Consider the following 16940-nt stretch of genomic DNA (forward strand, 5'->3'; position numbering starts at 1 on the left):
GGAGCTGGGGCTCAAAGCCACTTCAAGCACGTTTCCATTACTGTATTCTAAATTACTAAATACAAACCACCAGCGCAGCCACCAGAAATGAGCCACCAACTGCAGAAAAGATACCATATTTATGTAAAGCAGACAAGCTGTGTGCCAGAAATAATCCCAGGCTAATGCTGTCCTGTAGTTAGTAAAGACAGCAAGTTTGAATCAACTACGTTGCACTGAATTACTTCTAGCTCAGATTGTTTTGTAAACTGTTCACAGCTCACGCATGCAGGCAAGCAGACAGAGTGAGTGGTAAAGAAGAGCAGCATGAAGGAGTGGCTGCAAGAGACGAGCTGGCCAGACCCCAGCTACTGCTCAGGAGGACAAGACTTCCTGGAATTAAGAGCAGATGAGTATATGTGGAGAAAGTAGGTGCCTATTTGAAATTTGCACAGATGCATTTGGTTATCCTGCTCCCGAATGGAAGCGAAATGTCAGGTGGAGTACCAGGGTACATTTGGAAGAGAATTACAGCCTCTGCCCTTTCACAGCCAACACTCTGCCATGAAGTGCAGGGACTGCCAGCTCGTTCACATGCTTCATTCTCCATGGAAATGAGGTCCCATGGAACCAAACTAAAGGCACTCTTTCCAAAAGATCAGCTGTAATGGCTAACATCCAATATCACTGCGCTTCAACGCTGTATGGCTTTATCCTTGACAACTCACGAGGAAAGCAATACATGAAACCTGTAGCTCCACGGCCCCAAACATTTGCAAAGTGCGACAGTTTCAGACCCAAGCGGGACTGCCCAGCTCAGGCCCGATCCCCCTCACCCGGAGGGGGCAGCGCCCGGGCCCAGCCGCAGGCCGGGCGCGGGGCAGCGCCGGCGCCTCTCCCGCAGCGCCACACCGCCCTCTGCCGGCCGCTGCCCGCACCGCGCTGCGCCCGCCGCCACCGCCAGGGACACGGCACCCGCGGGATGGCTCCGGGATGGCTCCGGATGGAGGGAGCGCAGTGAGTGAGGTCACCGGGTCACACCTGCCGGATCAAGCAGGGCCATCCCAGAGCATGCGGCACAGGGCTGTGTCCAGAGATCTCTTGAGTATCTCCGGTGAAGGAGACTCTGCACCTCTCTGTGCCGCTGCACCATCATCTCCACAGTAAAGAAGTTATTCCTCATCTTCAGATGGAACTTCCTGTGCATCAGGTTCTGCCCACTGCCTCTTGTCCTGTTGCTCGGCAGCACCGAGCAGAGCCTGGCTCTATTCTCCTGTCACCACCGCTTTATATCTTTGTACACACTGATGAAGTGACTCGCACCGCCGGCCCCGGCAGCGCCACCGCGGCTCGAACCCGCGAACCCCCGTGCACCGAGCGGAGGGCTTGCCATAAGCCCCGCCCCTCCGCTTTGGCACTCCGTCCATTTCCCCCTTTTGCATCTCTTCCGGTCCGGCGCGGGAAGGCGCCGGAAGTGGCTCCATAGCGGCCGCGGCGGGGGGAGTTCGGCGGCGCCATGGCGGAGGTGAGGGACGGGGGAGCGGCCCCGCGCGTTCACTCTGTCGCGCCCTTGAGGCGCTCTGGGCTAGACCAGGGAGCGGGAACGGGTCGGGGCCGGGCGGGAGAAGCGCCGCCGCGCCCCCGCCCCCCTCGCTGTCCCCCTAGTGGGAAAGGCCGCTGTGGGGATGGTCCGTGGCGGCCCCTCCGTCTGCGGTCCCCCGCCCGGTTCGGCCCGGGACTGCGAGGTGCCCGCAGAACGCAGCGGGTGCGGTGATCGAAGTGTGCGTGTCTGGGGCGGGAGTGAGCAGCGGGTTTGCTTTGCCAGACTTGTGCCGAATGCGGAATTGGTGCTGACAGGCAACAGGCACAGCATCGCCAGCCCGTCAGGAGAGGGGATTGTCCGCTCCGCTCTGCTCTGGGGCGGCCTCACCTCGAGTGCTGGGTACTGTTTTGAGTACCACAGTATCAGAAAAAGGTATAAAGGATATGGAGATGAATGGTCTAGAGGGAGAACCTTATGAGGAATGGATGAGGTCACTTACCATATTCAAACTGGAGAAGAGAGTGAAGGGAAACCTCATTTCAGTTTACAGCTTCCTCATGAGAGGGAAGCAGAGGAGCAGGCTCTGATCTGATCTGTCTAGTGATCAGTGACAGGATCCAAGGGAATGGCCTGAAGTTGTGTCAGGGGAGGTTTAGATTGGATATTAGGAAAAGGTTTTTCACCCAGAGGGTGTTTGGGCGCTCGAACAGGCTCCCCAGGGAAGTGGTCACAGCAGCAAGGCTGACAGAGCTCAATGTACATTTGGACAATGCTGTTGGGCACAGGATGTGACTCTTGGGGTGTCCTGTGCAGGGCCAGGACTCAATGATCCTTGTGAGCCACTTCCAGCTCAGCACATTCTGTGATTGTGGGGAACTGATGCTGGGGTGTTTTACCACCAGAGAGCCACTGACTCTGTTAGCCCATAAGGGAAACCTCAGGGTTCTTTTGTGAGGGCTTGGGAGCACAGCTGTGGAGAAGGCCACTGGTTTTATAGGTTGTAGAGTCTTTACTGTGGGGTGAATTTCATGCACTTCTGAAGGCACGTGGGGTTGTCAGGGTTATAGAAGAAAGTGCAACAACTGCTGCCAGATGCAACACCATGAGCTATTTTTTTACAGAAAACCATCTGTCAAAAATTACTTGCAGAAGTTTCTTCCCTGTTGGGGAGACATGGTGGTACCTACTCCAGTTGTGGTGTCAGCAGCTGCTGTTGTTGGGTGGTAATAAGCCATGTTAACATGAAGTGGTACTGTGCACAGAAATTCATGATGGCTTATGTTCTTTTTGCAGTGGTAGTGAAGGAAAATTTACAGGGTTTTTTTTTTCCAGAATTGAGTTCTTTATTGCCCACATATAAAAACAGAACTGGGGAGGACCTGGGATAAAACTTCTATACTCATGGATTTGTTGTGTAGATAGCAGTGCAGAAAGTTTGATAAAAGTTTTTGGCTTGCTTTTCAAAGTCTTGTAAGTTTTCAGGGAATAGAATATAGTTTTGAATAAACAACTGACATAATGACTTAAGTTTTTAGTTTCCAAGAAGATTAGTGTCTTTTGGGAACCGAATGGTTACATGTCATAGAACTGAGATTTGTAATTGCTACTCAGTTCAATTTATGTTTCAGTGTTCCGTTTCTCATTTCAATATGGTCAAACTTATTTAAATGCTCTTTATTTTAGGAAGTCCAAAAGCATTCTGTGCACACACTTGTGTTCAGGTCTTTGAAGAGAACCCATGACATGTTTGTAGCTGATAATGCCAAGCCTATCCCATTGGATGAAGAAAGGTAAGTGCTGCTGCACTCAGTGGAGTTTTAAACTCTGTCAGTGATTGTCAATTTCTGACTCAAGTCAGAAATTCAGATGTTTCTGTAATGTCAACAGTGTAATTTTGAGGGGAGAGAAATATTAGAGTTGTAGAGTAAGTTTTATGACATGCTCTGTACAGTATTTCAGAACTTGTTAGCAGTTCAGAGACTGGGGTTCAGTGAGGGTTTTGCTTTCCTCTTGCACAGCCACAAGGTGAAGATGGCAGTCAAGCTGCGCACGGAGTACGGCTCAGTGCTGCACATGCCCACGCTCAAGGAGAACCTGAGGGAGAAGGGAGGCCCCAACACCGGGGATCCCTATGGACACAAACAGTACTCTGGAAATCAAGGTTAGTTTGCCCTTAGGGCTATATTTGTCCTTCCTTTCATCACAGTCTCACTGATGTAAAATCTGCAGAATGCAGTCCAGTGTTAATCCACTGGAGATAAATACAGATATCAAAAAAACCTTTTTTGCTTGGTATTGTTCTTTCTAGGGTCCAGAGAAGGTAAGTGATTCAGAAAAAGAGGAAAGCTGCTTTTAACAAAGCAGTTATTGGGTGCTGTGGATTTTTTAATAGTGATTAGTTGTTGAAAAGAGTAATTTTTGGTAATGTTAGTGTGTGCTGTACGTAGGTGTTAGAGTTGAGTAATGTATTCCTTGTGTTTGCAAGTTCATGATGATTAAGGACATGCTCTTTTGTTGACTTTTGTTTGTTTCGGTAATTTTGTGTGTTCTTTTTTGTTTGGGGTGGTTTTTTTGTTATTTTAGTTTTGTTTCATAGTATATTTACAGTCTTTTAGCTGTGCAATTTTTAAAGCAGAAAACGCTTTATTTCAAATCTGTTGTTTTTTTTTCAATGTATGTTTTGTGATATAAAATTTGTATGTATTAGTTAGATCTCCTATGAAAATTTATTTTCTAAAATTGCTGCCTCGTTTTATTTGAGGTAGTTGATATTCAGTTGATACTGAGGGTCTGCCCAAGGTGCTTTATTTGGAAGTGTTGTGGAAGTGAAACACGTTGAGAGAGAATGAAAAATCTTTTAAGAAGAAAAGAACCTTTTTCAATTCTGACAGCACAGACAACCAACTGACTAGCTTACCCATGCTCTTCGTAGACATGATATCTCCTTCAAAGGCAGTATGAAGATTTTTTTTTCTTGAGTCCACTTGATAACGGGTAGTTTCACCATTCAAATTAATTAATTTTTAGAGTTGTGTTTTCTAAAATAGAAATAACCAGAACAAATTAAATTAATGAAAATGAGAAATGTCTAAGTACATTAGAGGTGATTACTGGTTTCTTCTGCTGTGTATGATCTGCTCTCTTTTCCTCTATTTGCTGTTCGAGTGCATTGTTTGCAGTGCAGTATAAAATGTAATTTTTCATACAACATTGTCTTGCTCTTTAGGGCAAGAAGTTGAGTATATGGTGACTGGTACTCACCCATACCCATCTGGGCCTGGTAAGTAAAATTTTGCAAGTGTTTGTATGGATTTTTTGGGTTCGTGTATGAACAAGATGTCCTTCATCCCAGCAGGAACAGGCTTCCTTTTGATGTGAATCCATACTTAACAGTAGTGGAACGTTGCCTGCTTTTCATCTCCAGAGCAGAAAGGTGCAGGTTTCACCACCTTGCTCTGGAAGAGACTTGAGTGTGTAATAATTTTAGTGTCTTTTGCTTGTGCTTGTAAGGGTTATGTTTCTATGTTGTTATATTGGCCATTGCTCATTGCCACTGTTACTGATGGATCCTTCTGTGTTCTTGGAAGAGCTTAGTTTTAGCTGTTGGTCTTTTATTGTGTTTATTATGAGTATAGTGGAAAATCTATTGTCTTGATTTATAACTTAACAGAAAAGAGTGTTCAGTGGACCCTCAACCATTAAAAAAACAGGCATAGTTGCTTCTAACTGTGGGGACAAGAATTGCTCACAGTGGCTTCCTTAAGTTTAGTGTTTTTTTAATAGAATCATTTATATCAGGGTTGAAAATCAGATTTCTTTCTTTGCTGTTTCTTGTTTTAACCTGAATATTTTGCCCAAATACTGAGTTTGTTGTCAACTGACAGAAGTTTGGTTAGGAAAAGAAATAAGGAATGAGTTAAATTCACCAGTCTGTGCCAAAACTGTACTTTACAAAGAGTTGTTAATTTTTTTTTAGACGATATCTGCTGTTCTTGAGATAAGGTTAAAAATCTGCAGATGTAGCCTGAAATTCTCACTTCAGTAGGACTAAACCTTCTGTAGTTCTGGCACCGCTGTGTGATGCCAAACCGCATATGCGTATGCCACCGCATAGGAATGGATTATAAATTGTACTAAAGGGCCTAAGTTAGGAAATGCTTCACAAGATCATGTTTATTTCTGTGATGTTTGGATTTCCATAGCAGTTAAAGCTGAATATAAAGATGGATACTGCTCCTAATTAGACTTTTTCGTTGTTTCCACTGACAAACTGTTTTATACTCTACAAATTTTATGCTCACATGTGTAGTAGATCAAGATGGAAAGGATTTCTGCCAAAATAAAGATTTCAGTAGATTTGAATTGGATGTGAAAATGTTATTGAAGGATGAGAGTTTATATTACAGGTGTGTCAGGCTCTCGTTTGCAGGTGTATGTGTATATATCTGTTTGTATAATACACTTTTGAGTTCCTGTTTAAAGGAGTTGTCTTTGTTTCTGATGTGGTTTTTTTTTTAAGGTGTGGCTTTGACAGCAGATACTAAAGTCCAGAGGATGCCAAGTGAATCTGCAGCACAGTCCTTAGCTGTAGCACTTCCTGCTTCCCAGTCCAGGTACTGCTGTGTTACCTCATTGACGCTGTTATCTATGGGAATTGCAAGGCAAATCACTGAAGCTGGGATAAGAGCTACTTGGAGTAATTAGAATATTCTTAAAGGAACTGCTTTAGTGTGGACAGGCATTGTTTTACTGTATGCTTTTTATTTTATATTGTCATGAGAGGCAGTGGGTGGAAGTTGGGACAAGGGAAACTTTGTTTAGTTAGAAGAGAAGAATGTGAAGCTTTGTGGTATCTGTACTTTGGAGTGGTCAGGTCCTGGACAGGGTGCCAGGAGAGGTTGTGGACTCTCCATCCTGAGAGGTGTATAGCGCTCAGCTGGGTGCAGCCCTGTGATGCCTTATCACGTGGCAGGAGAAAGTCAGTTGCAACTCATGAACCATTTTCACTCCCCTCAGGCTGGATGCAAACCGGACAGCTGCTGGTGTGGGTGACATTTACAGGCATGCTGGAATGTCTGAGCGTTCCCAGCCTCCTGGCATGGCTGTGGTGAGTCTGTTGCACATCAAACTTGAACAGTACATGGTGTTGACCAGATTGCTTCTGGATCCGTGTGTGTGTTGTCTGGAGATCTCCTGACTGACTAAATGTAATCAGTATTGAGAAGGCAGAATGAGAAAGTTTTAGGCTTTGGACAAAGAGATAAGCTACAAACCAGAAGAGTAACCCTTCTTTTAACTTGCAGGCTATGGTGGAAGCTGGTGGAAACAAAAATTCTGCATTAATGCCAAAGAAGGCTCCAACCATGCCCAAACCTCAATGGCATCCACCTTGGAAACTGTACAGAGTAAGTTAGAAATTACATTACATGAATGTGCATATAAAAGTAAACATACTCTATGTAAGACCTCAAATCATAATTTTTGTTCTCATTCACAAAAATATAATCAAATATGATTTAAAAATCTGATCAAAAAGTGATCACAACTAAGTTATGTATACACACAATCTCTCTCTCAACCTCTCTTTTACTCTTGTAGCTGTGTTATGATAAATTTGGTGGAAGGTATGCTGTATTTCTGCCTAAGAAGCTTCGTTGTGTTTTAAGTCTTTTGAAATGAGCCGTATGACAGTACCTGAAACATGACATCGAGTGAAACTAGTTATGGGGTTTGATTTTAGCTGAATGACTTTGGAGAATTTAGAGAAATGGGCTGCTGAAAGCAAAGCATATGTTGGCAGAGTATTTCTTGTAAGATTAGGCTCCATTATTTTGTTATTGGAAAGTGTCCAATTCTCATATTACCCCTGTTTTGGGGAAAAGAAGGTGATGGTGTGCTTTAAGAGGTTATTATATAGAAATGTGATTTAATAGCCAGTGTTTTTATAATTGTTCTTTGTATAAGCACTGTACAGCAGCAGAACGAATCTGCTCAAATACAGTCTTTCTCTGCAACAATTCAAGTGTTGAGCCACAGTGTTATGACTCCCAAAGTATGTGAAAAAGTTGCTTATACAAACAAGGTCTTTACCTATTGCAGCTTCCCCAAGTCTGGTGTATGTAAATTTCTAGTTTTCTCTTTAAGTAGAAATCAAGCTGTCTTCAGACCTGATTTCACATTTGACTTTTCTTGGTAAATACTAGCAAATTTCAGTGTTGGAGGAGGAAAATTACATCAAAAGATGTATTATTTGTGATACAAATTTTTTTTTGTTCTTTGTGAAGGTTATCAGTGGTCATCTGGGCTGGGTGAGATGTATTGCAGTAGAGCCAGGAAATCAGTGGTTTGTTACTGGCTCTGCTGACAGAACCATAAAGGTAAGAGCTTGGAAGAAATGACTGACAAAGTTTGCAGGGGGTGGGTTTTTTTAATTCACTTTTTATTTAAAAATGTTTCCTGCCCTTGGAAACAATTTCTTGTTTGCTGTTTGCGGAATAATGAACTGCAGAACATTTTTTCTTTTGTTACCTTGTCATAAAGGATTTGTGGAGTAGGTCTAGTTCTTTCCTTGAGATTTCATTTATTACATGGTAGTATCTGGAGAGCAAGTGTTTATGTGACTGTGTTTTTAACTTACATTGCAGCAGGATCAGTTACATCTGGGCTGTTTACCCAGCTTCACTGTGTAGCTTATTCCTTAAAATACCTATTTTGGTGCAGATCTGGGACCTTGCTAGTGGCAAATTGAAATTGTCTTTGACGGGACACATCAGTACCGTACGCGGGGTGATAGTAAGTGCAAGAAGTCCATACCTCTTTTCTTGTGGAGAAGACAAACAAGTGAAATGCTGGGATCTTGAATACAATAAGGTAAGCTGCAGTTTCTTTGATTGAAGGAATTAGTAGTAGCAAATACAAAAATCAAAGCATTTAGAATATTCTTTCAATTATTAGTTTGCGTGGTTTTTATTCATCTAGGTTATCAGACATTACCATGGTCATCTAAGTGCTGTTTATGGCTTAGACTTGCATCCAACAATAGATGTGCTGGTGACATGCAGCAGGGATTCAACAGCACGAGTAAGTATAGCATTGTTGTGTTTAAACATCTTGATGTGTATATTTCAGTATCTTCATTTGTAAAAATGAGCACTTAGCAAAAGTTGTCATCAATTTAGATGAAATACTAAGATGATCTGTGTTAGCTTTGTCTTATATTTATGATAAAATTGAAGCCCAAATGCATGAACATGCCGTGTCACTTCAGGATAATGTTTTATTTCTTAATTTAGTAGGTAGACTACATAATATACATAGGATTGCTTAGTATTTAGAAGGTGGTATGGGATTATGGTGGCTCCAGTAAACATTATCCATATGCCTGGAAGTTCACTGGGAGGTTCCTGCTCCCCTTGAAATTTGCCAGCTGAGGCAGTTCTGCAATAAATGGTTGGGTGAAAAATACCACCTAATGTAAATACGTTTTTTAATCTGTAAGGCTGTGGCAAGGAAATTATGTAATCAATGACAGTGCCTAAAATACATTGAATAAGCACCTGTTACTGACCTCTGACATATTTGCTGTGATTTCATAGATCTGGGATGTAAGGACAAAAGCCAGTGTGCACACACTGTCAGGGCACACAAATGCAGTAGCAACTGTGAAGTGCCAAGCTGCAGAACCACAAATTATTACAGGTATAGTAGATGTGGTTTGTAACATGATTGAAAAACCTAATGGTGAATGTATTTGTTCAGTAATGGTGAATGTATTTGTACGATGTTCATAATGTTATCTTGGTTAATTTGTGCAAATCTTGTACTAGTTTCTGTTGAAAATGGGCCATGCAATGGTTATTACATACTATTAATGGTATGTTTAAGCAAATATGGCTGTGCACTGTTTGAATGCTTTTCTGCACTTCCTTTTTTTTCTGGTGTTTACATTTGTGTTATATTATGTATTGAAACTTGCATTTTCTGTGATATTTCAGTTCTCCCTATTTCAGTTCAGGAGTGTCCAGTACTGTGGTTTAAGTGTTCATCTTCTTTCCCATTATGTCAGAATTAAGCTTTGCAGTGTAACTTCTTAAAGTTAGCCTGCAAAACTGGACACTTCTTAAAACTGAATAAAAATACTTTTGCAACCTGGCATCTTCTTCATCTGAGGTGGCATTAGCACAGTATTTATCTCTCTCACATCATTCTGACTGCCTTAGCAAAGTAATGATTATGATAAAATCAAGGTGATTTTTTTAAAATTTTCTTCTCATTGTAGGCAGTCATGATACTACCATACGGCTGTGGGACTTGGTGGCAGGAAAAACTCGTGTTACTTTAACAAATCACAAGAAATCTGTAAGAGCAGTAGTGCTACATCCAAGACAGTAAGTTTTTATTATTCTGTTACACTTTCACAGTTTTTTGAGAATTGAAGAGAGCAAATGTGAATGATGAGCTAGAATGGTAGAGCATAATAATGTGAGAAACTAATGCACTTAGGATGATGCAAAAATGTACATATCAATTATCAGATACATTTTACTGCACTGATTGTGCTTCCCTAGTATTGGCTTTGGTGTACATTAGCAATCCTGAGAATGCCTTATATCCCACAGAGTTGCTTATGTGTGTGCCTTTCATTCAGTCCTTAAAATTCAGTGATACAGTGCTCATAAGGCTAATAATAAATACGTAACTGAATGGTTGTGAGCAGGAATTGCAGTAGTTTTGTAATGGGCCAATGCACACATGTGATTAATGCTAAAGGAGACAGTGATTAATAGAGTGGTCTTTCTTTTGAATATGTGGTTCACTGCACAAGACATTTCAATCTAACTGGCCTTAAAAAAAACTCAATGTGAGAATTGAAGCTTTGAAGCAGTTGTTCTTGGAAGTGCTCTGAATTTAGATGCTGTATTTTGATGCACAACAGTTGCCTGTTTGGATCCTCATTAACACAGTAGACACTACTTCTGTGCTTTTAATATTTTAACATTACATTCTGTCATTTCTATCAGAAATTCAGCATCTTTGATATGAATAAACTCTGTTCCAGTGTGTGCCTGAAAAATTATGTAGCCTGTTAGCTACAGAAAAAGCCTCTATTTTACTTACATTCTGAAAAAAAAAGGAATTCAGGGTTCAACTTCATTGATAATACCTTTCTGAAAATAAACTAGAAGTGTTCTTGTCAAATGGTAGCAACTGTCAGTCTACAGTTCAGTATTTCTATTTTTTTTAGTGTTGTGGTATTTTCTCGTAATACTCAACTTTTTTATTTGTGGTATCTTTTAAATAGACAGCAAATTCTCTGGATATTGTGGCAAATGAAAGTATTCTTACAGGCTTTTGTATGTCCTACCCAAATAACCATGTAACTGCTTGCACATGTTAAAATGAAGGAAATTTTTGTTTTGGGGTGACTCAGTGGAAAAAATCATCTTTCTTAGTTACATTTTTGCAGGGCTTTTTCCTAGCTTACGTAATTTTGGAAGACTAGGCATTAGCCTATGCTTGGGGTTTGTTGCCTTTTTATCCTGTTACCTTTGCTGGTGATGCCCTGATACCTGAAAATTTCCCAGAACAACAACTGAAAAGAACTTAATGTTCATTTCAAATATTTGTTTGCATATGAAATCCTATGGCATACAGGATGTTATAAAGTTTAGTTTATGAAGCGGAAAGAAAACGGTAGGAGTAGGTAATTCATGACTTCATAAAGTTGCTTAATTTCATGTGAAGTAAACATGTCAGAAAAGCAGTTTTAATATTAAGTAATTTTGCAACTAGCATTTAGCAGTAGGTTTAGTGAAGGACATTTGCTCTCACTACAGCTATTTTGAGCTTTAATATACTTTGTTTATTTTCTTTCAGTTACACATTTGCATCTGGTTCTCCAGATAATATTAAGCAGTGGAAATTCCCAGATGGAAACTTCATCCAGAATCTCTCTGGTCACAATGCTATTATAAACACACTGGCTGTAAATTCCGATGGTGTTCTGGTCTCAGGAGGTAAAAATGAGAAATACACATTCCTTTCCTCTCCCCTATGTACATATGGCTGGAGGTCCTTAGGGCAGACATGCTCATGGAGCTCTGCTTTACCTATGCCTGCTGCAGGACACCATTTCATTTAGTAGTTGCTGAGTCTTAAAAAACACCTTCTCCACATAAAAAAATTATAATTTTACTGATATTAATTGCGACTTTTAAAAGTTAAGATTTGAGTATCAATTCTCCCCTTTACATCCTAATGCTATCTACAGCAGCACCTAGAGAAGGTGATGCTGATTCAAAATAAGTTGATTTTACCTTGGAGTTGTCTACTGTAGAAACACCCTTCTTGGAACATCTGGATTTCTAGTCTAGCTGGCAGCTGTGGAGAAGTTTAATTTTTAATAGATCTGTTTGGCTAGATAATGCTTTTGAAGGGTGTTTGTCACAGACATCTTTTATGAAAAATCCTAAGGAAAGGATTTTTTATAAAAGATGTCTGCGACCGGTGTTGAGTTTTGTAACTGAAAAATTTTCTGAGAGCATCCTTCTGTATAGAGAGTTCAGATTGCTGTGAATGCCCTGTAGCTGATGCCAGTAGCAGCAATACTGGAGGTGGTTTAAACTGGATTTGGAATAAAATCTCTGCAAACATTAAACCTACTTTGCATTAAGTCCTTAATGTCGTAGTCTCTTTGGGAGGATGATGCCTCCTCATTCAGCTTCAGTGGAGCTACTGAGCAGGGAGCTTGGTTTTCAGAATACCCATCCTTACTGTGCCTCCAATGCAACTTGTGCAATTACCCTGTGATGTAGTGTATCATCTCTCTGGGTTATCTGATGAAAATCTGGATGAGATTCTGAGGAAGGAAAACAGCAGAAAATAGGAAAACTTACAGGGTGTACTGAGCTATTCTACATGAATGTAGTATGATGTATTCCTGATGTATTTACTAGTTGTTCATGATGCTGGCTTTAGAAAACTGATGAAATTAACTGGTTTGTTTGTTTGTTGTAGCTGATAATGGCACTATGCACCTTTGGGACTGGAGAACTGGATACAATTTCCAAAGAGTACATGCAGCTGTACAGCCGGGTTCTTTGGACAGTGAATCAGGAATATTTGCTTGTGTTTTTGACCAGTCAGAAAGCAGATTGCTAACGGCTGAAGCTGATAAAACCATAAAAGTATATAAAGAAGATGATACTGCGGTATGTCAAAGTGTCTTTTTAAAGTATTTTCATAAAATCAGAAAAATTCATACAAATATATCCGCACATATCCGCAGGGGACATGTTCAGACTTATGTAATCCATTTTGTTGAATTTTGAAAGAAATCTCTGTATTAGCATTAACAGGATAGTAGCTAATTTCTGCATTCCTAATTATTGCTGCATGCTGCAGTACAAATAAGTGTCAGGTCTGTGAACTCTTCTGTAAAAGGCCTTTTTGGTGAAGTTTGGAGAAATCCGAATACAGTCATGTACATTGGGTTTTGAACCCAGTGAAGAACTGTGTGGGCTTGTATAGGTAATGACATGGGAATCAGCAAAAGGATTGCTCTTTTAAGGTTTATTGTACTTATTTATATGATCTGGATTAGTTGTTGGCCTTGACAGTTTTTAGAATTTAGAGTCAAGAGCTTATTTTCAAACTGTTATTCTAAAATATGAATTGATTTACCAGGGGAGAAGACAACAGATGATTGTATAGTTTATCAGTGTATGTCTTCAATATAAAGAATATAAGAATTTTTATTAAACCTTGGAATTTTGCACTGAATTAGACTAGGAGTAACTCTTAGATATAAAGAATCAGGAATTTTTTATCAGTTTTGAAGTTGGGCAAAATACACTCCATGACATCTACCAATACTGATGTAGATATGTCTGGAAGGCCTGTCACTGGCAGCTTCTGCTCATGTGCTTTGATAACCACAGTGTTGTTTTGGAAATGCCACTGGTAACCTGATCATTTTCCTTGCTGGAAAAAAGACAAGTACAGAAAAAGTATTGCTATGTACTTCAGACAGTGAGATGATAGAAAATTTAATTTGGGTAAATTAAATACATTGTAGATTAGGTATTAATAATGCTACATATGAAATAGAGTACATATACTTCATAAATAGCATTTTAAAGTAAACCTCAATTATAGGTGAGTTTTAAGTTTAAAATAATCCTTACGAGATTATTTTTTTTTCTTTAGACTGAAGAAACACATCCTGTCAGCTGGAAACCAGAAATTATCAAGAGAAAGCGATTTTAATGTGACAACATACTGCTTCTGTAATTTTGTTTTGGCTTTCCTGAGAGCATTCAGTCAGATTTTGTTCTACCTAGAACAGCAGAGCAAGAAGTCAGCTAAGTCATTGCTATTTCAACATGTTTTATAATAAATTTTATTTCTCTTTCCTTTTGTCTTTTTTTGTTGCGATTCCAGCAAACCAGTTGAATCTTAACTTTGTGGAGCATGTATGGTTCATGAAAAAGATAGGTGTGCAGGTAGTTATTTTTTTAGGCTTACACCCAATAGATTGTTATACAAATATTTTGATGAGGTAGGTTGTCTGAAACACCCTTGCTTGACCTCAAAAGTTAATCACAAATTTATGCATAGAAGTCATCTTCTGGAAGTTACTTGGGGACACTTTCAGATTTTAGACCAATATTGTTTGTTGTACATAGGCTAAGTCTATACTAAATTAGAGTTACTGAGTAATTTACAAACAAGCAGGACAACACAATGATAAGGTAGTTTGCTTTATAAACACAGCCACTGAGCATTGCAGGTGCTGTGTTATTGAAGGAAATGGATCTTCAGAGTGTATCTTTCCCCAGGAAAGTGTTCAAATGGAAGGACTCATCTTCACTTAGTTATTTCAGAGTGGGCCTTCTGTAGCAAGGACTGCTGTCAAAGCACTTTGTTGGCAGGACCAGCTGACTTTCTTTGTAGATGGACTGTTTGCTTTTTCCGGTTATCTAAAGCATATATGACAGTAGAGTGCAGTGAACTTTTAAAACTCAGCTAGAGGAAAAGCTCTTAACTCATTTAAACCTTGTTTTACAGGTTGCTGTCTTCCCACAATCTTAGGAAGGAATTTAAAATAAACTGTTACTGAAAGGTAGTTTGTACTTCTGGAGGGACAAATCTTTCATTGGTTCTCAAATGGTCACATAAGAAGCAGTAAACATGTAAACCTCTTTGCTACTGCTATCTGTGATGTCTGTGCTGCTCTAAAATACTTTCTCTTCACAGGGCAGTGGAGAAAATCATTGTCATCTGGCCATTCTGTTATTGGCAAGTTTGCTAGCAGTGTTAATAGCCACATTGGCATGTGTTAGTAACTGCATTGGCTAGAGAATTACTCTGTGGCCTCACTGATATCAAGCATTGATGTCAAGCAATTTACAAGAATTATTTCTACTCTCTAGCAGTTTGACTTCTTTCAAATCTAGGATTTGTGTTAGAGAAGTGAATTATTTGCAATGTAATTTACAAAAAGCTAGTAAAATTACATGTTGTTTATATTATGACAATTTTTGTCTTTTTTATGATACATAGGAGGTCTTGTATTTATAATCGGAATGTTTGACAATGTCATTTTAAGGGAGTCCAGGCTGCATAAATAACTGAATTTTAGTTGACAGCTACTATCAGAAGCAACTTCACAAAATAGGAAGGGGAAATTTTGATGAGTTGGATTAAGCATCTTTTATTTGAATGGTAATTCAAACTTTTCTGGATCTTAATTACAGTTCTTTCCATGTTAACTAATATAACAGTTAAAAATCCAGATTGTGGATTATGCATGTATACAGCTACTAATGCTTCATTCCAGAAATCAGGGTATTATTGGTGTTATGCAGATTTTTTTTGCTCACAGTGAAATCCTATTTACGAAACCAGAGCAGAGAGAAACAACTTGAAAAGAGGTGGGATTGCTGAGGATTTTTTTTGTTCCATTTTGTTTTGGTGTTTTTTTAAGAAGTGTCTTTTTTTCTTTTTTTTTTTGGGTTTTTTTTTTTTTTTTGATAATTTGGAATGAGGAAGGAGAAATAACTAGCTATGGGCCACATTTCTAGCACGTTTTTTCTATACTGGCACTTTACTTAAGAAACTGCATTTATTTTATTCTTTATTATTTTGAAGAGAGATCAGAAAGTCTCCTTAAGAACCTGTGTTTCTTCTCTGGACTTCTGCAGGAATCTGATATCTTGGGACAGTGGTTATGAGAGCATTTTTTTTTTTTTGTGCCCTCAGTAAAGATTTTGTTTATACATTAAAGGCCGTGCACTATTACATGGGATAATGTTTCCTTTTTGGCCCTGGGATAGGCTGCCCCAGTTCTAAGCATGATTATTTTTATTTTTTTTAAAGTGTATTCTTGAACATTTGATTGACTTGTTTGTTTCCTTCCCAGCAGTTTTTTCTCCCCCTTGACAGTAATGTGAATATCATCACATGTTTTTATGTAAGTATTGTTTATGGTGCATCAGGATTATCAGATTTCATCAAAGTACTTCTCTGGTGCCGAGTAAACCTGGATAGTCCGCTGTGACACACATAGGCTTGATCATGTAGGATACACAGTGACATTAGATTTGTCCATGTCAGTCATAAGGTGAAGCAAAAGAGGAGGATCTGATCTACTGGATGGATTATCCATGCTTCTGGAAAGGGTCACAGTGCAATGTCAGTTTAAGTAATCTTGAATGGGAGTCTAATTGCAGAAAATAATTACTGTACTTAATTTCATAAAATTTGATGTTGTCTTCTGTATAGGCTCAAATAATTTCTACCACAAACCCTGAGATTTGTTTTATACTGTGTATAAAATTGCAGAGAAGTGAGGAAATGGGTTTTGTTTGTAAAATAAAAAAGTGTAACTGATAAAAGTGATGAATTTTCAGATGACTCTTAGCTTATACTGAGGCGTACAGTGTAAGCTGTGCAGCTACAATGCTGTTGTGTTGCTGGCAGCATGAGAGTTGTGCAGAACAATATGTATGTGGCAGCTGAAAGGCTCACAGAAACAAGTGTCTAACAGCAGCTTCTTTTTAGTTTTGTTGGATAGGAATGAAAGTGCTATACCTGATGTAAGTGACAGCAATTTAGCAATCAATAAAACCTTCCATACAATATGAATTCATGTCTTTTTTCCATTAAGGTTTTTATAGTAAGAACAGCAAAAAACATCTGTATTGAAGTGAAAGTAATTCAGTATTGACGTGGACTGTTTCCCATAGCACAGTACCAACATTTTTGCACATCAGCTGTAATGGGAAGTGAGAAACTATTGATTGCTGTTTTATGCAGAGCTTCCTGTCTGCATGAAAGGATTAGCAAAACAGATACAGAATTGTTCATGCATTTTCTCTAGCGTGTTTTTTATAAAACACAGAAACACCTCTGGAGT

General features: G+C 39.6%; 1 protein-coding gene across 1 annotated transcript; it reads left to right on the forward strand.

Annotated features, from left to right (window-relative positions):
- Positions 1 to 1433: 1433 nt before the first annotated feature.
- On the forward strand, positions 1434 to 16665 carry PLRG1 (pleiotropic regulator 1). The gene is made up of 15 exons (XM_030947906.1): positions 1434 to 1504; positions 3206 to 3312; positions 3541 to 3683; positions 4749 to 4802; positions 6042 to 6135; positions 6539 to 6629; positions 6826 to 6927; positions 7807 to 7899; positions 8243 to 8392; positions 8501 to 8602; positions 9118 to 9220; positions 9801 to 9909; positions 11399 to 11538; positions 12539 to 12732; positions 13730 to 16665. The coding sequence occupies exons 1-15, from the start codon at positions 1496 to 1498 to the stop codon at positions 13787 to 13789; spliced, it is 1551 nt and encodes a 516-aa protein (XP_030803766.1). The 5' UTR covers positions 1434 to 1495; the 3' UTR covers positions 13790 to 16665.
- The last annotated feature ends 275 nt before the right edge of the window (positions 16666 to 16940 follow it).

This window comes from Camarhynchus parvulus, chromosome 4 (assembly GCF_901933205.1).
Source record: "Camarhynchus parvulus chromosome 4, STF_HiC, whole genome shotgun sequence".
Lineage (NCBI taxonomy): Eukaryota > Metazoa > Chordata > Aves > Passeriformes > Thraupidae > Camarhynchus > Camarhynchus parvulus.

What these genes read in the sequence shown, in the direction of transcription:
- PLRG1 (XM_030947906.1), top strand. An exon ending in GGGATCTTGAATACAATAAG is followed by an intron (nt 8,393 to 8,500) that starts GTAAGCTGCAGT and finishes TTATTCATCTAG; the next exon opens with GTTATCAGACATTACCATGG. An exon ending in GCAGGGATTCAACAGCACGA is followed by an intron (nt 8,603 to 9,117) that starts GTAAGTATAGCA and finishes GTGATTTCATAG; the next exon opens with ATCTGGGATGTAAGGACAAA.